The 22,903-nt window shown below is 38.2% G+C and overlaps 3 protein-coding genes across 3 annotated transcripts; 1 reads left to right on the top strand and 2 right to left on the bottom strand.

Annotated features, from left to right (window-relative positions):
* Positions 1-815: 815 nt before the first annotated feature.
* On the bottom strand, positions 816-2,525 carry LOC125777246 (uncharacterized). Its single transcript, XM_049451526.1, has one exon. It carries the CDS (start codon positions 2,523-2,525, stop codon positions 816-818), a length of 1,710 nt encoding a protein of 569 aa, XP_049307483.1.
* Positions 2,526-6,060: 3,535 nt separating this feature from the next.
* LOC105233821 (Golgi-specific brefeldin A-resistance guanine nucleotide exchange factor 1) lies at positions 6,061-18,704 on the bottom strand. The gene is made up of 10 exons (XM_049452997.1): positions 18,301-18,704; positions 17,063-17,261; positions 15,873-16,999; positions 14,836-15,810; positions 14,563-14,771; positions 14,271-14,497; positions 11,419-12,715; positions 10,260-11,353; positions 8,070-8,287; positions 6,061-8,007 (listed from the first exon to the last, which is right to left on the bottom strand). The coding sequence occupies exons 1-10, from the start codon at positions 18,400-18,402 to the stop codon at positions 6,937-6,939; spliced, it is 6,519 nt and encodes a 2,172-aa protein (XP_049308954.1). The 5' UTR covers positions 18,403-18,704; the 3' UTR covers positions 6,061-6,936.
* Positions 18,705-19,191: 487 nt separating this feature from the next.
* LOC105233820 (protein HID1) lies at positions 19,192-22,777 on the top strand. Its single transcript, XM_011215984.4, has 2 exons — positions 19,192-20,737; positions 20,792-22,777. Exons 1-2 carry the CDS (start codon positions 19,396-19,398, stop codon positions 22,072-22,074), a joined length of 2,625 nt encoding a protein of 874 aa, XP_011214286.2. The 5' UTR covers positions 19,192-19,395; the 3' UTR covers positions 22,075-22,777.
* The last annotated feature ends 126 nt before the right edge of the window (positions 22,778-22,903 follow it).

Here is a 22,903-nt window from a genome sequence, read left to right as displayed (position 1 = left end):
CACATCGCATCAATCAATGGATTTATTGACAGAAAACTGCGTTGAACAGATAATTTCACGTTTTGGGCCGGTCGATTGGCCACTCACACCGTTAGACTTTTTCCTGTGGGTATGTGTAAAATCTAAAGTCTATGCGAATAATCCCGCTTCGATTCAGACCTTGGAGAAAAACATCACGCGTGCCAGTCGCCAGTTACCAGTCGAAATGCTCGAACGAGTCATCGAAAATTGGACTGAACGGTTGGACCTTCTGAGACGTAGCCGCGGCCAATATTTGAAAGAGATAACCTTCAAAAAATCAATGCCAGAAATGTTCTCATATTATTCTTGGAAACTTGGTAATGACATCATTTACATGATGTGGATCGCAAATCCATATGTTAATAGGACATTCAAGATAAGATGCAGCAGCTTACCAAGTAAACACTGGAATATCTTGTTTGAATATGTCCAAAGCTTTCATGGATGAATATCAAGCATTTGAGAAAGACTGATTTTGTTATGAGGTTTCTTCCGATCTAAAAAGCTTTGTCTGCTCCTTCTACGTTTTTTTTAACGGAGTCCAGGTCAAATAAAACCGACGATGGATGTGTGACATATCCAGACTAATACCAACTAGTTCTTCGTGGCAAGGGTGATGGGCATTTAAAGTATGAAGACTCGGATAACTTATTCACTGCTCCACTGAAAAATCATATATGTAAGCTTCTAACACAATAATCATACAGAGTAAACTTCTAAGCAACACACATTTATTATACAAAATTGAAACATCGAGTTTAAAAACAATGAAATCTTTAGTTGATTTATATGATTTACTGGACTGCAATTCCACGACGTCTGCTTAGTCTGTAAGTCACCAGCTCTACAACGAAAATCAGAGCGCTAGCGGTCAGCATGACTAAAAGCATTGAAAACACAACAAACAAGTGTTGCATGCCAGCCGTTTTGAACTCCGGAGAGTCTGCCATACGTTTAACGATTCCCGCATGCACCGCATAATCGAAGGCTGTGCTCATGAAGTGATCGAACAGACCCGAAGAATGTATGCGATAGATATAATATGCGAGATTACGATACAAAGGCCAATTCGGCTGCACTGGATAACTTAAATGGTAGGAACCAAAACAAATGTCGGAGAGCTTGAAGATATGTTGTTTGAGACCCTGTTGCTGTGCGTTCAAAATCTGCCACTTCTCCTCGGTAATAAAATAGGCAAAACTTATATTCAACTGCAATTGATGTTGGTTAAAAGTGGCCGGATCTACTGGCAGTAACAAACGTGAGAAGTTCGCTGACAATTCAGCTCCGTCGGAGAGTAGAAATTCTAGCTCATAATCGATAATCATCACGGATATATTCGACGCTATCAGATCATCCATAGTGTTGATTTGTTCATGAAATATGGTGACCGCAAGTATGCTGCCCAACAAAGAAGTGTAATTGGCAGTCAGAAAGAAACCATAGAAGAAAATACAGGCGAAACTGAAGAAATTTAACACCGAGGGCGTGACAATACCACCCGGCGCAGATAAGCCAATACTCATGCAGATAGCCTCCAAAACACTGTCGCTCAAATTGGTGCCCAGCCAACAGCACCAGAGACATCTTATCAGCAGTAGCGCTACAAATGTAAAAATAATGCCAAGCCACACCAGTTCGTCGAATGGTTGTATTGGGTAGTACATAGTTGAGATGCTATTCCAAAGAGGCACCATGAGACACCAACGCACCACCATGAGCGGGTAACTCTTGCCTAGCTTGTCGTCCGTGTTGTATAAAGCATAAGCGTGTGCCAATACATCCACTTTTTTGTGACGTACGAGATCCAGCGCCGCCTTCATATCGATTACATTGCCGCCCAGACGATCTTTCGGCATTTCGTAGCTTACGAAAGTGGCATTACAGTAGTTCGCAAATAACTTCAACAGTTCATAGCCTGGACCACACCAGATGGTTTGTGAACGTCTATTCTTATAACTGAAAACATGTGGTAGACTCTGACCCAACGGTGTATATAATTTGTAGCCCTGTAAGTCTACGCCACCACTTAAATGCTTATGTAACCCGTTACTTATCGACTGGAAAACGTTTGTGAAATTTATATAATGAAACTGCGGATAGTAAAGATAGCCAAAAAGCTCGTTGGTCCGGTTGCTGCTGTAGTAATATAGTAAAACGTTTTCGAAATTACACTTAAACAAGCCTAACAACACTTGCTCTGCGACCTGAAAGTCATCCACCATATTCACCATAATGAGTAGGCTGAAGCGCTTGTGACGTCCTAGTAGCATAAGATCGTGTACATGCAATATGGGATCATCCGGTGCGGTGCAAAAGACCACATTTATTGACTCCTTCCTTAGGCTCGTCTGTGTTAAGCGTAGATCGGTGCGATTGCTAATGACCGTCTGCGTGAGACCCAAGCACTCGCCCACCGTTATTATGAGCTCCTGCACGCCAACACTGTTCGCCGTATCCAAGCGCTCGCTCACGTACCAAATGAGCTCTTGCATTTTTACCATCTTACCGAATTTGCAAAGCAAGTTTATGTTGAATTCCACATCCCAGGCTCGCACTGACAGCGGTAGTTGTAGACACATCAAGCCCACCACCCATATTATACGTTTTACGAAATTCAGTTGCATTGCTGATCCACCACTTTTAGACTTCAAAGGAGAACTGAAGCGTATATTTCGATAATAGTTTTTCACAGTGAAATTATAGCGGATATTTTTAGAAAAATAAGAGGTCCATCAGAGACTAGTCATATTTTTAATTTGTTGAGTTGCCAGCGTTCAGTTGATATTGTTTCTGTAAGAGGGGCCAATGACACTAAATGATAATAAAATTATATAATCGTGGTGAGAATTGCATAAACTTTACAAAACAGTAGTCGTAATGTAATTATATGCTTTAAGGGAGACCTTTAGCTAGTTCTGTATAGATTATATATTATAACGTCTATGAATTTGAACGCTAAAGTGACGTCATCAAAACAGATAATAGATGTGGACACTTTATCTTCTTACGTTATAATTTCAAGTAAGCTAGTATTGGAGGATGGAGCCTCGTGTAGAAGTTCACGCAGTAAGAAAAGCTCTCTCAGCGCCATTCATTTTGACTGGCTTGAAACGATACTTTTACATATGTCTTAAGCAGCTCACGACTTCCGGTCTTAGACCCAGTATCATCCGGGTAGCCGAAAAACAACCGTTTGAAAACGAGCTATAGTGGGAAGGCGAACCGTCCCTCCTTAAGATTATGCGTTGCGTTTGGGACCCGCCACTTAAAAAACGCCCCCAATGAAAAGGAACAAACAGCCACAGAAGAGAAACCTCCCATTTGATGACAACTATAGCAAACATAATAAGGACTATGGTTTAAAGGCATGCAGCTGGAATGTCCGGTCCCTTAAATGCGAAGGTTTTACTGCCCAGCTGGTTGATGTCCTCGTAAAAATGAAGGCTGACATCACCGCCGTCCAAAAAGTGCGATGGACGAGATAATGACTAAGACGAATAGGTCCTTGTCACCTTGTTTACTACAGTGGCCATATAAAGTAGCGCAAATTCGGTGTGCTTACGATCATAGTGGTAGAGAGACTCCGTCGTCGAGCCCTGGCATACACTCCGGTGGACAAATGTCTAACCACAATCCGCATCAAAGCGAGGCTCTTCAACATATCGCTAAGAGAAGGACGATGTGACCAAAAATATCTTCTATGAACGTTTGGAGCGCACCTATGAGAGCTGCCCCGCCACAATGTCAAAATCGTGCTTGCCGACTTTAACGCCAGGGTGGGCAAAGAAGGTATCTTTGGTACAATGGTTGGTAAATTCAGCCTCTAAGATGAAACATGTCCAAAAGGGTTGAGCCTGATCGACTTCGCAGGGGGCCGATATATGGTTATCTGTACTACCACATTTCAGGACAAGAAAAATTCATCGACACGTCTCCAATGTTTCAGACGTGATTCTAACCTTAAAGCATGCCTATTGGCCAATGTCCAGTAAGAACCCCTTCGACTTCGGCAAGATGAACTTTACTAAGAGCACGTAGTTCCAAAGCCGGCAATGCTTTATATGCGTGTAGGCAGACACTCGGCACAACCTGGGCGCTCTCTCTCTCTCTCTCTTATGCACTGGTTCTACACAGCTTTTGTTAGACCAATTATGCTCTACGATGCAGTAGTATAATGGATAGGCTCTAAACATCTATAGGTATGACTCGAAAATGGACGATGGAGATGATGCGGAAATATACTGTCCAGGGTCAGGCATAATGCAGCCTTTTAAGTTACCGGACCACTGCAGTATGTTCAAGGTCTTTGCTATTGCGAAAACCGCAGAACTGGACTCTAATTCACTTGCAAGCAAACCCACAGTCAATAGCTATGTAGACAGAGCAACAATCAAGGCAGTAACCTCGCATCGCATAACGGCCAGAAATGTGTTAGGAAGCAGGGCAGCGGTGGAATAGGGTTGCCAGAAGAAAGCAACTTTACTTCTACTCGGTGTCAGGCCGCAAAGGCATCGAGGGCAATGATGGAATGGACGAGATTGCCAAGAATAGTGTGCGGCTAACATCCGAAAACATGAACAACATTGGGAAACCCACGGATTGTCTATACGACAATCTTGACAGAAGCATCGTAAAGAAAATCAAAACCCGATGGAACGAACTACCTGGGTAAAAAACTGCCAAAGTCATGTGCAGATCGGAAGTACATAAAGTTCATATTCGCACTCGATAGAAGAGACTGTAGGGAATACTAACTGGTCACTGTCTGGTGGCGAAATGGGCCCGCTCTATGGGACAGATCAAGAAGGCAGCTGGAAATGGCTAGAGCAAGGCACCTGTGAAACAATGGAACATCTATTGTGCACTTGTCCTGCATTGGATACGCTGTAAGTATCTGGGACCCCGTCAGTATGATACACTTTAGGAGGTATAGTGAAGCCGCAGAGTCTATTAAAATTCGCGTCAATCGCAGGCATCCTAAACGATGACTATTCCTCTTGATCTTAGAAAGTGAACCCCATTCGGTATCACAAAGGACCCAACTGGTCTATGCGTACGTAGTGACCTACCAGATTAACTTGAACGTAACCTAATCTATCCAAAACAACTGTATAATCTCCGAACAAACTGTGTTTCGTTGGTTCACTTTAGCATACAGCTGCCATACAAGCTGATCGATCAGAATCTAGTTCTTGTATGAAAAGCTATTTTATTTGACGAGATATTTTCATGAAATTTTACATAGGTTACTGTCCAAGGTGACTCTATAATCTCCGAAAATAGTTTTCATATCGGACCACTTTAACATATAGCTGTCATACAAACTGATCGATCAAAATCAAGTCCTCATATGGAAAAGTCTTTTATTTGACAAGATATCTTCATGGAATTTGGCATAGATTATTGCCGAAAGCAACGCTACAGTCTCCGAAGAAATGGTTCAGATCGGACCACTTTAACATATAGCTGTCATACAAACTGGTCGATAAAAATCAAGTCCTCGTATGGAAAACTTTGCCATTTGACGAGATATCTTCACAAGATTTGGCATGAATTATTTTCGACGAGAAGGCTATAATATCTGAAGAAATTTCTCAGATCGAACCACTATAGCATATAGCTGTCATACAAACTGATCGATAAAAATCAAGTCCTCGTATGGAAGTCTTTTATTTGACAAGATATCTTCATGGAATTTGGCATGGATTATTTTCTAAGGCAACGCTACAATCTTCGAACAAATGGTTCAGATCGGACCACTTTAACATATAGCTGCCATACAAACTGATCGATCAAAATTAAGTCTTCGTATAGAAAACTTTGTCATTTAACGAGATATCTTAACAAGATTTGGCATGAATTGTTTTCGACGGGAAGGCTATAATATCTGAAGAAATTTTTCAGATCGAACCACTATAGCATATAGCTGCCATACAAACTGATCGATCAAAATCAAGCCGACGTATGGAAAACTCTTCTATTTGACAAGATGTCTTCATGAAATTTGGCATGGATTAAAAACGAAAACAACAAATAACTGCATTTTTTTATTTTTATGCACTTTTTATATGTGTATTTATTTGTTACGTATGTATTTACAGTAAATTTACACACAGACACAATAATAATAGTTATAATAATAAATTAACGCTAGAATTATGTATGTAGATATATATGTATATATGCGCAAACTTGCCACGCCCTGCTACTGCTGGTGTTTAAATATATTTTTCTTCCGTTACTGCTACATAATAGACAAGGAGAGCTTGTTGTTGCCATTTTTACTAAACATTCAACTATTAAAAAATAACACGCAATATTTTATAGAAAAAAGTGTATACATGTGTGTGTGTGTGTGTGTTTAAAACCAACAATTACGGAATGTAAATTTAAAATTTACGAAAAAAAAATTAATTATTTGCAATTTGTGTGTAAATATTTGTATTATATATATAGATAAAATTTGAAAAAAAAATTATCTTGACACTCAATAAAAATATTTGCATAATTATTTTTATTTAGCGCAATTTTCAAAAATATTTTTTTTTTTTGCACACATTCGCTATGCAATTGTAACAATGTTTTCAAGTTTCTTTTCATAACACAAATCATAACCCACCACATTGCTTTTAGGCTACTCTTCTACTTTTCTTAAGGAAGTTACACACATAACCGTAAATGTGCTTAAAAAATAACGGGAAATTTTTAATTTCAAATTTTTGCATTTGCAACAACTTTTCATTATAAAAGATGTTTCACTTTGCATTTTGCAGCCACATACACGCGCTATATTTTGCACAACACTGTAGCACTGTATATGGAGTGGTGTGTATGTCGCTTTGTTACTTATTTATATATGTTTGTATATGTATATATGTAATACGTTAACTGTAATTAACCGTTAGACACAACCTATGGCTGGCCATAGAGCATTTCCGAGCCGGGCGGTATTGAGCTGGGATCTACGCTGGCATTAAAGTAGCTCGCTGGTGAAGCGAAGACATTTGTCAACGCTGTTGGGGCTGCTGTCAGCTCCGGATGGCGACCAGTGGTCGGTGTTGATAAGTTATAGGGATTTTTCAGATACTCTTGATAGATGTCGTTTTCGCCGCTTTGTTGTTGTTGCAGCGTCGGGTATTGCATAGCAATATTCGATGCGTAGCTCGAGACGATGGCAGGATTGTTTGGTTGTTGTAACAATGGTGGTTGTTGTTGTTGTTGCTGTTGGTGCGTTTGCCTGCTGCTTTGCATGGCGATGTAGGGAGCACTGGTGTAGTAGGGATGTTGTTGGGTGGGTATTGGCACATTATCAGACAACGGCGCATCTACAGCGGACTGCTGATGCTGCAGTTGTTGTTGTTGGGATTGTTGTTGCGCGCGCGCCTGTACAGTTGCTGCGTGAGTGGCGCTGTGTTGCTGCCCATCAAGCGCATGTTGATTGTACAAAGCGTGTTGTTGTTGTTGTTGTAGCAAGAGTTGTTGGTACTGCTGCTGTGTGGCCGCTGCCTGAGCAGCAATGTAATCCGCATACTGCTGTTGCTGTTGCAATTGCGACTCATGACTTTCTTGTTGTTGTTGCTGTTGTTGCAATGAATGTGAGTTCGCCTCAGCGGTCGCTGGTGGCGTTTCCGCCAACTCAATAGCGTACGAATAACTACTGTAGATATTATTTTGCACCGTGTTGTTGACAACGATCGCCGGTTGTGGCTGTGTTGTCGCTGGCGTTTGTTCGACAGTTGCTGGGGCGCTCACCAACGACAACTGTGCTGTGTCATGCACTAAATCAGGTAAACTGGCAGGCGCCGTGACGCCAGCTGACGTTGCGATGGACTCCGACACGCTTTGTGGCACAATGCTGGGCACTGGACGCACCAGTAGTGGCGTGTCATCCAACAACAACAGCGGATTGGTTGTGATCGGCGAAGCGGCCAATGAGTGACGCGGTGATGCAGCCTCTAAAGTGTGACGCTGCACGCTGCTCAACTGTAATTTGTAGGTTATTTTAATATTATGAAATTTCGGCATTTTTTTTCTTTGGCACTTACTTGCTCGGCTGAGTGTGGTCGTTGCGCGTAAGTGGCTTCCACACCACCTGCGGACGCATGCGAAGATGTTGTAGTGACTGGCAGCACCAACGGTGTGGGCGGCAGCAGCACCGGTTGCGAGTCTGCTGGTTTTATTGCCGAAATGCTGTTTGGTGCGCTGGCGGTGTCGGATGTGGCGGATGCTGCATTGGTCACAGACATCACTTGAGCGCGCTTATCTGAAAGCATAAACAACAAGGTGGTGTGTGTGTGATTGGAAACATCTATAACAACAGTTATAAGGAATATTTGTAAACAAAATAAGGAATGCAAATATAACATCAATATACTGAGGTCACTGTTAGTGTAGCAGTGAACTGAGTGAAACAAATATTTTGACAAGTGACTTATCATAACCTCAAAGTCTGCATTTATAAAGGAACAAGTACAGTTGTTGTTGTTGTAGCGACGAAAAACATTCCTTAAGTAATTTCGAGGAATGGTGTCGAGTTGACTGCCCTTGGTCGCATAAAAATCAGGGCCGTTCCGGTTATTTAGACCCCGACTGTCGTGGGAACGAAAGATTATCCTAACTGTTCCCACTTTAGTCAGGTCTAAGTTATCGGGCTTATGACTGCTAACTCGGCAGAATTCTGTCCTTATAACAACAACAACACAAGATTATCACAATCGTAAAAGCTAACGGCCTAAAAGTAAATAACTTTGACTGCTCATCCAAGAATGTAACATAACCTCAAAATTGAAAATTATTATAAAAAACACATAAACTGAAGGATTAATAAAACAGTGAAGGAAAGTGTTTACAAAACTATTTCTGGAAAAGCACTAAAATAAAATTAACAAAACAAGAAAAAAACGAAATGAATATGATAAATTTAAAAAAAGTAATAAAACAAAAAATTAATAAAAAAAAAATTAAAAAAAAACTAATAAAACATAAACTAAAAAAAAATTTAAAAAAAATTAAAAATAAAAACAATACTAAATAAATAAAAATTAAAAAGGAATAAAAAAATAATGAAAACAACAAAAAAAAAATAAAATATAAGTAAAAACAAAGAAAATATAAAAAATTAATTAATAAATAAAATTAAAATAGAAATAAAAAGAAAAACAAAAAAATAAAAATAAAAACAAAAAAAAAAAACAAAAAACTCAAAAAAAAATAAAACAAAAATAAAATAAAAAGTAATAATTATAACGTAAAAATAAAAAAAAGTAAAAAAATTAAAAAAAATAAAAATAAAAAAACAAAAATAAAAATAAAAAAATAAATATAAAAAATAAAAATAAAAATAAAATAAAAAAATGATAAAATAAAAAAATAAAAAAATAAAAAAATAAAAAAATGATAAAATAAAAAAATAATAAAACATAAACTAAAAAAATTAAAAAAAAAAATAAAATTAAAAAAAAAAATAAAAAAATACAAACAAAACTAAATAAATAAAAATTAAAAAGGAATAAGAAAATAACGAAACAAAAAAAAATAAGTAAAAACAAATAAAATATAAAAAATTAATAAATAAATAAAAATAAAATAAATAAAATAGAAATAAAAAGAAAAAAAAAAAAAAAATTAAATAAAAAATAATAATAATAATGTAAAAATAAAAAAAAATATAAAAAAAAAATTAAAAAATAAAAATAAAAAAAAACAAAAAAAAAAATTAAAAAATAAAAACAAAAAAATTAAAAAAAAAAATAAATATAAAAAATAAAAAAAAATTAAATAAAAAATTAAAATTAAAAAGAAAATAAATAACAAATTTTAATAATTAAAATAATTTCCTCTTTCAACTAGTTTTAAAACTAAATACTGTTAGAGATAGAAATTTTAGTTATCTGCTTGTTGTTGTGCGAAATTCGCACTAATCCAATGGCACTTGGCGCTTGAGCTTCCATAATTTTCTTAGTTTCCTCGGCGCTGAGCTCGTGGCAACTTTCGCATTCGTTTGCAATGGAAAAGCGTTTTCTTGCCGAACCACTTGCTGCGCTACGCTGTGGAACTCACGACAGTTAAGGGCCAAGTCAGCGCGCAACAAATTTATTTGATTGCAATTTTCATAATGAAAATCCATATTTTCTTTAAAAGTAAATTAATTATTTAGAAATAAAAGCTTAAAATATTAAATAACGAACCAAAGCACACACACACTAATGCACACACATGCAACAACGCCGACTTACCTTCATCGTGAAAGAGCTCCTCCTTGATGTTGGGCAGAAATTCGCCTATGCGCTGCCACGTCAAGTCCCACAGCGGCAGCTGCAGCGTGCCGTCATCATTGTGGAAGACGCGCACCGAATGCATCACCAACAACATATTCTTCAGTATTTCCTGCATCTGTTCGGACAGCATATCGGAGCCGACTTTCATGAATTTCTCAATATAATCCAGTATATCGATCCACAGCTCGTTGAAGGCTGTGCCCAATTCAATTAACGGTGTTAGATGATGCAAGAACACCTTCGACATAATGGTCGCGGTGCGTATGCGCGACTCCTCCAACAGCACGATTTCCAAATGCGCCACCGAAGCGCTTTCCGGCAACAATTCGTTGAGTAGCGGGAATAAAACTTGTTGGAAGCACGACGCCCATTCGGCGCCCGACAACGTCTGCAAATCGTGCACTAGCAACGCGCGCTGCTGCAGACACGATATGGCATAGGTGCGCACCTCACGACGCCGATCCATGGCGAGCCGCGCAATGCCCTGCAACAGTGGACACCAGCCTTGCGCCCACAGCGCCGAGCACTGCGGCACCGCGCACTCCTCCTCGGCCCACCAGCGAAAGATTTGCGCTGTGCGCGTATACAGCGTGTACATGAGGTCAATCAATTGTATGGAGAGCGTTTCGTAGCGTTGACGCAGGTCCTCCTCCTTAGCGTCGCCACCACGTTGCTCATGCGCGTAGTAATCAGCCGCCGCATTGGATTTACGCTGCGCATCGCGTTCATTGCGCTTGCCGGCCGCTTTGCGACGTTGCGCTGCCGTGGTGTTGGTCGTCTGCCTTGCCGAGAGCTCAGCGGCGAATTTGCGGCGTTGGGTTATGCCACCATCGCGACAGCACTCGACGAAGGTGCGTATGCAACGCACACACGACTCGAAGTTGTAGGGTGTAATGTGGGCGACATTGCGCACGATGAACGCCAGCGAGTCCCAGCATTTGAAGAGCGCAATGGGCGAGTGTTCGCCCAATTTGCAATTGTAGATGAGCGGTGTGGCTGTCGGTGCGGCTGCAGTTGAATTCGCCGCATTCGCCGTAGGCGGTGATTGTGGGCTGTGAAATAAAGTAGAAATTAGCAAATTTTATAAAGCAAATAGTTACAGTTATAGTAATAGTACCGCGATTGCGTCGACAAATCACTATCCTTATTCACCAAAATCCAATTCTCGGCCGTCGGACTCGACGGATACGGACTGCTCGTGTTCGAATGTACTTGCTGTTGCTGTTGTTTGTTTTGTTGTTGCGTAGGCTGCTGCTGCGATTTGACGCTGGCATCTGTGTCTGATATATAGCCACGATCGGGCAAACCCGAGTCCTCTTCGCTGCTCAAAGTGCCCTCGGAATTGGCACCGCCGCCCAACTCAAGCGCCAGCTGCGGCAATATAATGTCCACATACTCGGGTGGCACAGCGCCGGCGCCGACACATTCCAATATCGTGAAAATTATTTGCCAATCCTGTTCGGAGTGTATATTTTGCGCCGACGTCTTGAGCAGCTCATAAACGCCGGTGGAAATTTGTCGTGAAATGCGTAAAATAACGGGCGATTTCAGCGTGAGCAACATTTTCAGTGACTGCAACACAATCGGACAGAGCTCTTCGTTGCGCATCAAGTAAATGGCCAGCTTGAGCACAGCCACAATGCTGCGATTGAGCAAATATTCATAGTTGAAGGTGGTGGCACCGATTAGCAGCAAATAGATGCGGTCGCGCACATCCGGCCACAAATGCACCATGCGATCACGATTCTGTATGACTATTTTCACGAGCAACTCCATCCAGAAGACGACAACATCCTCGGCGTACGGTGTGCCGTCGTCGTACTTGGGCGCTGTCGGTGGCTTGATAAGCGCCAAGATGTTACGCAGCAATTCTTGTAGCGATTCCAACTGCACGAATTTCGATTCTTGTATCATTTGATCTAATTGGCATTCTTTGATGCATTTCTTGCCCAATTTGATGAACTCTTGCTCTTCGTAGGTCGGTTCGCGTTGCCCCTCCGACGAGAGATACGAGTAGAGGCTGGAGAAGAGGCCGGCCTCTTGCTTCTGGCTGGGTTTCTCCAGCTTAAGCTGTGTTTTGCCGCTCTCCTCACAGAAGTCCTCCACTTCGATTAGTGATTTCGGCAGTAATTTCAAACGGAATAATTGCAGGAATAACTCGAGTATGTGCTTCCAGCCTTCGCGCAAGCAATCGCCATAATCGTGCACCAAAGCGAAGACTGTACGCATGGCCGCCTGCGCTTTTGCATTGAAGCCGAAGCTAACCGATTGGGTGAGCTCGTTATTGGCGACGGTGGGCGCCTCCGGTTGTGACAGATTCGAAAGTGTGGTGAATTTGCAAAGGGTGAGTATGAGCGCATCGAAATTGGCGTGCAGATTGTAGTGAGCGGCAATGCCAGCGCATTTGGTGAAGCCTAAAAAGCACAACAACATTAAATTAAAAAACAAAAATATTTTTATTGTTTAAAAAAAAAAAATTTTAATATCCTGAAAATGCAAATAATAAAAAAATATATTTTTTATAAAAATATTAATAACAAAATATTTTTGTATGAAAATGTTTGAACAAAAATGTTGAAAATATTTAAGAAAATATTAAAAATATTTGTACATAAATTGATGGAAAGATTTATAAAACTATTAAAAAAAATTTTTAATGAAAAACATAAAAGTTATTATGGCAAAACATATGTCAAAACAAAATAAAAACTATTTAAGAAATTAATTTTTTAAAGAAAATATTAAAAAAATATATTTTTTAAATTTGTACATTATTTTAAAAATATTTTTTTTTTTTTTTTTTATGTAAAAATTTTTGTATGGAAATATTTAAAAACAAATATTTATGAAATATTAAAAAAAATATTTTTTTATAAAAAACAATTTAGAAAATAAAAAAAATGAATTAAAGTATTAAAAAATATAGATATACATATATTTTTTATGAAATATTAAAAAAAAAAAAATTTATGAAATATTAAAAAAAAAAAATTTTATGAAAAATAAAAAAAAATATTTTATATGAAAAAAAGAATATTTTATATGGAAAATAAAAAAGAAAATATATTTTTTATAAATAATTATTTTTAATAAATATTTCTTTTTGAAATAATTTAAAATATGTATTTTTTTATAAACAAATGTGTTTATTAGAGACCGTTTATGAAGAATTTGTACAAAAGTTCTTTTAATGAAAAAAAATTTATAAAAATTGAAAATTAAAAAAAAAAATTAAAAATTAAAAAAAAATAAATAAAAAAATGTAAAAAATGTAAAAGATAAAATTAAAAAAATAATATAAAAACTTAATTTCAATAAAAAATTGAAAAAAAATTTGTATAAAAAATTGGTTTACATAATTTTTTATGAACAATTTGTATAAAAAAATATATTTACATAAAATAACTTTAATGAAAACATTTAACTAAAATAAAATAATATTAACCGTTTTTATAAAACATTTACTGTTCAATTGTGTCTTCTAAATATGTTATGAAAAATATATTAATTTTTAATTAAAAATATTCAATAAAAACTAATCTAATCAAAAGATAATTTTAAAGAATTTAACGTTTATGAAAAATAAATGTTTTTTTTTCAAACATAAATAGTTAAAAAAAAAAAGTTTTTAAAAAATATTTTACTATTAAAATTTTTCTTAAAAAATCAAGAAATTTTAAAGGAAAATTTAAAAAAAAAAATATTTTTATAAAGAAATATACATTAATTAAAAAAATATTTTTATAAAGAATTATACATCAATAATAAAAATAAAAATGTTTTAATAAAAAAAAATTTATAAAAAAAAATTATAAAAAAAATTATAAAAAAATTATAAAAAAAATTTATAAAAAGAAATTTATAAAAAAAAATTTATAAAAAAAAATTTGTAAAAAAAATTTATAAAAAACCAATTTATAAAAAAAATTTATAAAAAACCAATTTATAAAAAAAATTTCGACTACTCACCACTCAGTATGCGTTGATAACCATTTTCGGAGCTCTTATCAAACATAAAACTGAGGGCACTCAACGAAGCACCCCATAACAAATTGAACACCTCCAAATCGTAGGCTGCATCCTGCACATATTTATAGCCGCCATCTGGGCCCACACCACGACGCAATAGCACCTTCCACAAGTAGTTCTCACGCACCAGACCCGTTTGCTCAGCGGGCATGACAATTTCTTCATTTCTGCAAAATAAAAATGCTTGGAGTAAACAAAAAGAAAATCAACAAAAAATTATCCTAATACTAACTTGATTGCATTGAAGACATTTGAAAGCATCTCCTGATCAAAGTCCACGCCACCATTCAAGCCACGCAGATTCTTGAGAAAGTCCTCCTGCGTCATAGGCACATTCAAACGCTTCGCATTCAAATTATGCTGATCCATATTCAACATAATGATAGCATATGCCAAGCTAAAAGCAGCATCGGTATTGGCGAATGGCGCATTATTTTGTTTCTGCAAGTAAAATGAAAGGAATTAATATAATTTTATTTAGCTAATGTAAGCAGGACACACGCACATGCCAGTGATCGGCAAAATGTTCGAGTACGAGAAAGATGAGCGGCGCCTCGCCCGGCAAACGGAAAGTCTCCAAGTACAAACGCAACGCTTGATCCACGCGCAAGCCGGCAAAATCAAAGGAATCGACGAAATTCATCAAAATCTTCGAATCCACATTCTTCTTCTTCGATATGTACTCGCCAATCATCTTTTTGTCTAAACCGGGATTTTCGCGCAAGAACAAGGCCACCTCCATGGGATCCAATTGCGCGCTGAGTATGCCGTGTTCCTGTAAATATAGTATGCCCTTATCGGGACGTTGATTGAACAACTCGGTGCCCTGTGTGAGCACACGCTTCTTCTGCTTCACATTAGCCAGGTATTCGCGTGTCAAGCCGGCATTAGCTATGCCACCGGCGCCGAGGCGTAAACGTGATGAGCTATTAATGAATTTAGAGATATTCTCCACAACCGATTTGTTGTCCTCATTGTTGCTATCGATGATTATGCCCTCCAATTCGGAATTATGACGTGAATGCCGACCGGTGGTTGTTACTGTGCTTGCGCCTGTGCTGCCATCTTCGTTATTGACCAGCTTGGATGCTATGCAATTCTGCTCAATATTCTCGATAACCGATGACAGTGTGTCCAGCGAGATGATGTGTGTGCTGTAGACAGCATTTGTAGCGGAAAGTGTGTATTTGGAGAGCAAGTTAACCAGACCCTCGAACAGATCGGTGCAGTATAAATCGCAATCGTAATTAATATAGAGTTCGGAGACGAAGCCTGGTATGCGCCACAGCTGTAGCAGATTGTCGAGTGCCAGCTCGCGCATTTCATAAGGCGTTTTTGGACTGTCGCTGGCAATAATTTCGGATAGTCGTTTGAGATAAGCTTCCAGCTGGAATTTCAAGTGACCGCGTAGCGATTCGAAGAGCAGAAAGCAAAGTTGCAAATCGGCGGCGAATATTGTGAGACGCTCGGAGTTCATTAACTGTAATGAAATAATAAAGAAAATTGTGAACGCTTAACTTTTTATATATTTAGCTAACTTACAGCGAAAAGGTTTCGGCACAAGTCATCCTTCACCAACTCCAGCAACGTATCGTATTTGCCGATGTTATCGGCGCCCACTTTGAACGCCACCGTAAGCAAACTCAAACCCATGTGTATCATGGTATCGGTATTTTGTTTGTCCAATGGATTGCACAGCAATATGAGAAAACGGAACAGCTCCTGTATGCATGGCAAGCCATACGGCAGCAGCGATGCCGTGCCCTCCGAGCCATCAAGCGAATTTTGTTGTGTAAAACGCACGCCAACTGAATTTATATACTCACTGCTGCCGCCACTATTCGACTGCAAGCAGTTCTCTTCACCTTCTACCCGCGTTGTTGATGTTAAGCTGGCGCCAGCATCAGCGACGGGCTGTTCGGCAGCATTTACCGGTTGTGTTTGTGCAGCGCCTTCAACGACGTCTGCATGCTCTTCACAATGCTCGACATTTATAGACGGCTCTGTTGTTGCTGTAGTACCATCAGCATCAACAATGCCTTGTGTTGTTGTTGGCGTTTGTGTAATTTTTCCCTGCATATCGAGTATATTGCCCGCCGGTGTTGCTGGCGTTGTGGCTAAGGGTAGCGCTTTCGTGTGTGGCACCTGTAAATGTGGAGTTTGTGGATCTATACCAGCAGTGGCTGATAATTTACGTTCCGACTCGGCTTTTGTATTTTCGCTACCACTTCTTGATAGTGTATTGGCAGCTGTTGGCGGCTGACCACTTTTGGATATTTTCTTGCGTTGTTTATTTTTATTCTGATCCATTGAGGTGGCTATCATTTGGAATTTGCGCAATACATTTGCCGTATTACGATCTTCGGAGAATTGTGGTAGACGCATGAAGAGTAGATAAACCATATCTTTGAGCGCTTTTTTAGCATAGCGTCGCAAAAGTTCATTGAGTCGCGGTTCAAAGCAAATTTTAAAGCAACTGAGCATTACTTCGCACACTGCCTCGTTACTCAGCACCGAACCCTCGGGTGAACGCATAAGTGTGTGCAGCACTTCAACGACACAAAAGAGTGTAACACCATCTGAAGACTGATCGGTTCCCATAAAGCGTGCATGCGTGACGGCATCAACGATATTCTCTACGGTTACAGCGAGATTGGTTGAGGTGGGGTCTGGATGTATTAAATCAAAACATATTAGTGGCAATAGCTATTTGTATAATAAAACATGCTTACCGATTAAACCGGATGAAAGAAATTCATTGATCGCCTCTAGTGCCAGACTAGTAACAGCGCCCGTAGTCTCGTCGGTACGTATTACTTCCAAGAAGGGCGCCAGAAATATATTGGGTTCTATTAGTCTTAAGTCTTCCACATTCTTCAATATTTCTTTAAGATTAACGAACATTTTCATTAAGCCATCCTTTTCTTCATCCTAAAGATAGTTGAAACACGCAAAAAAAAACACGATTAAAATTAAACATATGTTCATTACATATATAACGGGTGATTTTTTTGAGGTTAGGATTTTCATGCATTAGTATTTGACAGATCACGTGGGATTTCAGACATGGTGTCAAAGAGAAAGATGCTCAGTATGCTTTGACATTTCATCATGAATAGACTTACTAACGAGCAACGCTTGCAAATCATTGAATTTTATTACCAAAATCAGTGTTCGGTTCGAAATGTGAAAATCCGCTTTTTTATCGACAAATTTTGTTCAGCGATGAGGCTCATTTCTGGTTGAATGGCTACGTAAATAAGCAAAATTGCCGCATTTGGGGTGAAGAGCAACCAGAAGCCGTTCAAGAACTGCCCATGCATCCCGAAAAATGCACTGTTTGGTGTGGTTTGTACGCTGGTGGAATCATTGGACCGTATTTTTTCAAAGATGCTGTTGGACGCAACGTTACGGTGAATGGCGATCGCTATCGTTCGATGCTAACAAACTTTTTGTTGCCAAAAATGGAAGAACTGAACTTGGTTGACATGTGGTTTCAACAAGATGGCGCTACATGCCACACAGCTCGCGATTCTATGGCCATTTTGAGGGAAAACTTCGGACAACAATTCATCTCAAGAAATGGACCCGTAAGTTGGCCACCAAGATCATGCGATTTAACGCCTTTAGACTATTTTTTGTGGGGCTACGTCAAGTCTAAAGTCTACAGAAATAAGCCAGCAACTATTCCAGCTTTGGAAGACAACATTTCCGAAGAAATTCGGGCTATTCCGGCCGAAATGCTCGAAAAAGTTGCCCAAAATTGGACTTTCCGAATGGACCACCTAAGACGCAGCCGCGGTCAACATTTAAATGAAATTATCTTCAAAAAGTAAATGTCATGAACCAATCTAACGTTTCAAATAAAGAACCGATGAGATTTTGCAAATTTTATGCGTTTTTTTTTTTAAAAAAGTTATCAAGCTCTTAAAAAATCACCCTTTAGTATATACAAATGTTTCCTACTTACCACGTAAGCGGCGGAGTTCCAACGGGTGCCACGGCGCATTGCCGTCATAAGCGTGGACATCTGTTCGCGCACCACGAAGATTCCATTGCCGGGTAACGTCATTTTTATAGAATCTTTTATGAATTGCTTACGATTTTCTTCTCAGCCACGGAAATACCCGCAGTAGAAGTATAACACACACACAAACACACTTCCTCTTTAACAATACAACTGGCGAGCCAATGAATCGTTCTGGATAATATAATTCGTTTTTTGCCTGCTGCTTTACAAAAATTGATGCTTATTTATTCTTGAACATTTTGTATATCTACAGAAAACTATTAATGAAAATATACAATTTTTCCACGAAGCCACGACAATTTTTACTCGATAGACAAATAAGTGATGACGTTTAGTTAAGAGTATTAAGTTGACAGCTGTTTATTGATGTATTGGCATTTGAAATGGCAATGCTAATGTGAAGCAATGTTCTCACCACCAGCGGCATGGCTGGTATTTACTTGAGTTATACATTAAAACCTAAATTTTGTGAGAAAATTATTTGAATATAATTGCAATAAAGTGTTAAAATTTATTTGTTTAGATTGTATAAATTTAATTAATTACTGTTTTCAAGGCTATATGAAAAATTGCCTCAAAAAACTGCAACTGTTATACTCACATATGTTATGTTAGTACTTCCCCTCATGATGATTATATATAAGTGCATGAGTACAAAAATTGTGCCAATATTTTGCTGTTACTTTACACTCTATGTAACTTAACAAAAAAATAAATAAATACAATTTTAATAAAAAATTTACATAATCAACAAATTTTCGAAAATTTTATTCCACTAATTTGTATACTTTAGCTGCGCTGACAGAGAAGTCTGGCAATATTGGGAAAAAATGATAGATGAAAGCAGAATTTCATTTTCTACGTTGGAGTTTTCAATGAATTGTGCATATAAACGTGTGAAAAGTGAAAATATTTATAAAATATAGCTTTTTTTAATTAAGTATTCCATTCCACGTCCCTACAAACATTTTCCCGTACGTCCTTTGACCAAACAGAGTCGCAACTAAATTTTAAGGTGCGCTTTGGACACGCAATATGGGAAATTCTGACTCAAAATTAAACTTCCGCAAAGCTATCGTACAGCTCACGCAGAAAAACCAGAAAATTGATGACACTGACAATCAATTTTGGGACCAGTTTTGGTATGGACATCAAACAACGTTAGAAGACGTTTTTGCCTTGGTCACATCAGCAGAAATACGAAATATTCGTAATGATAATCCGGCCAACTTGGCGACGTTGTGTTACAAGGCCGTTGAGAAGTTGGCCCTGGCAGTAGATAACAGTTGTCGTACGCATGTAGAACAGCAGTGTGTGTTAAATTGTGTGCGTCTATTAATACGAATTCTACCGTATATTTTTGAAGATGAAAAATGGCGTGAGTTTTTCTGGAGTAGTCTGCCTACGCGAAATACGGCCACATCTGCCGATGCAATTGAAGTGTTACGTGAAAATTCGCCACGCCTTACTAGCACACAACCTGTGCCATTAGCACAATCTTTAATCAACGCTTTATGTGATTTGTTATTTTGTCCTGATTTCACGGTAACCGCTACCCGTCGTGCCGGACCCGATAAGGCGGAGGAGTTGGCTAATATCGATAGTTGTGAATATATTTGGGAAGCTGGTGTGGGTTTTGCGCATTCACCACCGAAAAATGCCAACATGGAAAAACGACGCACTGAAATTTTAAAACTTTTACTCACCTGTTTTTCGGAAACCATCTACAGCTTAACGGATGAACCTAACAGGTGGATCGCTTACTTTACCTCAGCCGATAATCGACATGCCCTACCACTCTTCACCTCACTGCTGAATACTGTGTGTGCTTACGATCCCGTCGGCTTGGGCGTACCCTATAATCATTTGCTCTTTCAAGATACCACTGAACCGCTTGTTGAAGCTTGTCTGCAAATACTTATTGTAACTTTGGATCACGACATGATAATACATCAACAGCAGCAATTAGAGTTGCGACGCCAAATGCAAGGTCTTACAACAAACACAACTACACCGCCTGCAGCCAACTCTTACGATGACGGTTTCGGTGATAATTTGTTTATTAATTATTTATCGCGCGTACACCGTGATGAGGATTTCCATTTCATACTGAAAGGCATAACGCGTTTGCTTAACAATCCACTACTGCAGAATTACCTACCAAACTCGACAAAACGCCTGCATTGTCATCAAGAGTTGCTTATACTATTCTGGAAAGTATGCGATTTTAACAAGAAATTCCTGTACTTTGTTTTAAAGAGCTCCGATGTTTTGGATATACTTATACCAATATTGTATCATTTGAACTATTCACGCGCAGATCAATCACGCGTCGGCCTCATGCATATAGGTGTTTTTATACTATTACTACTCTCAGGTAAATTCATTACCATATTGGCTTAATAGTGCATTAAATTGATTATAATTTTAGGTGAACGTAATTTTGGTGTACGCCTTAATAAACCTTACACCGCTACCGTACCCATGGATATACCAGTATTCACTGGCACCCACGCTGATCTTCTCATAACGGTTTTCCATAAGATTATAGCCACTGGTCATCAGCGTTTGCAACCGCTATTTGACTGCCTGCTCACCATACTGGTGAATGTATCGCCATATCTAAAGACATTGTCAATGGTCGCTAGCGTTAAACTGTTGCATTTGTTAGAGGCTTTTAGCACGCCATGGTTTCTGCTGTCGGCGCCCAATAACCACCATTTAGTTTTCTTCTTATTGGAAATCTTCAATAATATAATCCAATATCAATTTGATGGTAATTCCAATTTAGTTTACACAATCATACGTAAACGACACGTATTTCATGCCATGGCAAATTTACCATCGGATATGGCTGGTATCGCGAAATGCTTAAGTGGACGTAAGGTCGGTAAGTTCAGCATACCGCCTGTGCCGCACTCAAATGCATCAGCGCATCTCGCCACATTGAGTGGTGGTCGTCAATTAGATGTCGATGTTGATGACGAGGAATGTGAATCTGAGACTGAGTCTCACGATAAACAAAGCGAAGCACAAGGCGAAGGAAATATATTGGCAGCATTACCCGCTGAACCGGGTACTTTAAAGACGTCTTTGCTGGAAACGCCTGCCATTAATCAAATGACAGAACGCGAGGCTGCTCATCCAAGCAACGAAGACTCACAAACGCCCACCGTCGATGGTACCTCAGACATTACACAGTTCGAGCAAACAGGCAATCGCACGCCAACTAGTCTAAATCGTAATGATATTGCGCGTCGCAGCAATACATCGCTCAATTCAACCGAAAGCAATTCCATACCGAAGGAGCATCAAACACGCCTCTCGGTGGCTACACGTGGCAGCATACGTATGGTCCCGAATGCAACGCGTGATCACTGGACACCTACACCTGAATGGATTGTATCATGGCGTTCAAAGTTACCTCTGCAAACTATAATGCGTTTGCTACAGGTGCTTGTACCGCAGGTGGAGAAGATATGTATCGACAAGGGTTTAACTGATGAGTCGGAAATATTGAAATTTTTACAACATGGCACACTGGTAGGTTTGCTACCAGTACCGCACCCAATACTGATTAGAAAATATCAGGCAAATGCTGGCACAACCGCCTGGTTTCGTACATACATTTGGGGTGTTATATATTTGCGCAATGTAGGACCGTCTATATGGTATGACACGGATGTAAAACTTTTCGAAATTCAGCGGGTATAAATTTCATAAAAATTGTCTATTAGTGAACCTCTACAACTATTTAAAGGTGCAATTAGCAAAGCAGCTGTTATTATTGTTTTGTTTTGTTTATTTTGCAATCATTTATAAAATATGCATTCCAAAAATGCTTGAGCTGTATGGAAGAGCCTATAGTAATTATTATTTATTAATATTTTAACTATATTATGCCTGAAAGTTTAAAAAAAAAAATGTCCTTTTATATTTTAAGAAATTATTTTAAAGCTTTATAGTGTGTATTAAGTGTCTAATTAAATAATTCCTTAAAACTAAAGTTTGTATATAAGAGAAAATGACAATTTCGTTTAAGTTTAAAATATTAATAAGCTGATAATATGAAGAAAAAAGCTCTTCATAGAAGCTGGCGCTAGATGCGTTTTTAATTTATTTCATATATTTTATTTGTTTATTTACTTTTGTTTAAAACAAAGTCAAAGAATACAAAAAAAAAAATAAAATGTTAATTTAGAAAAATTATGTTGGCAATACGCATATTGAATTTATACTATAGTTAATACATATAAATATATATATATATATATAATGCAAAATGTAGTTCACGTATAACCTATAAATAACTTAAAATATGCAGTTCCCTACTAAACATATACGTACATATACACTAAAATATCTACAATGCAAATAAAAATCCATACATAACGAATAAATCAAGATTTTCTGCAAATTTGAAAATAAAATTCAACCTTTTCTTACTATCAAAAGAAATCAATTAAGTAATAAATTAATTTTATGCTATAACTAATTTTTTCACCATTCTGATATTACAAATACACAATCGCAAGACAATTTA

This window comes from Bactrocera dorsalis, chromosome 3 (assembly GCF_023373825.1).
Source record: "Bactrocera dorsalis isolate Fly_Bdor chromosome 3, ASM2337382v1, whole genome shotgun sequence".
NCBI lineage: Eukaryota > Metazoa > Arthropoda > Insecta > Diptera > Tephritidae > Bactrocera > Bactrocera dorsalis.
Note: the sequence above shows the minus strand (reverse complement) of the source record. Positions and strands in the feature narration are given on the sequence as shown.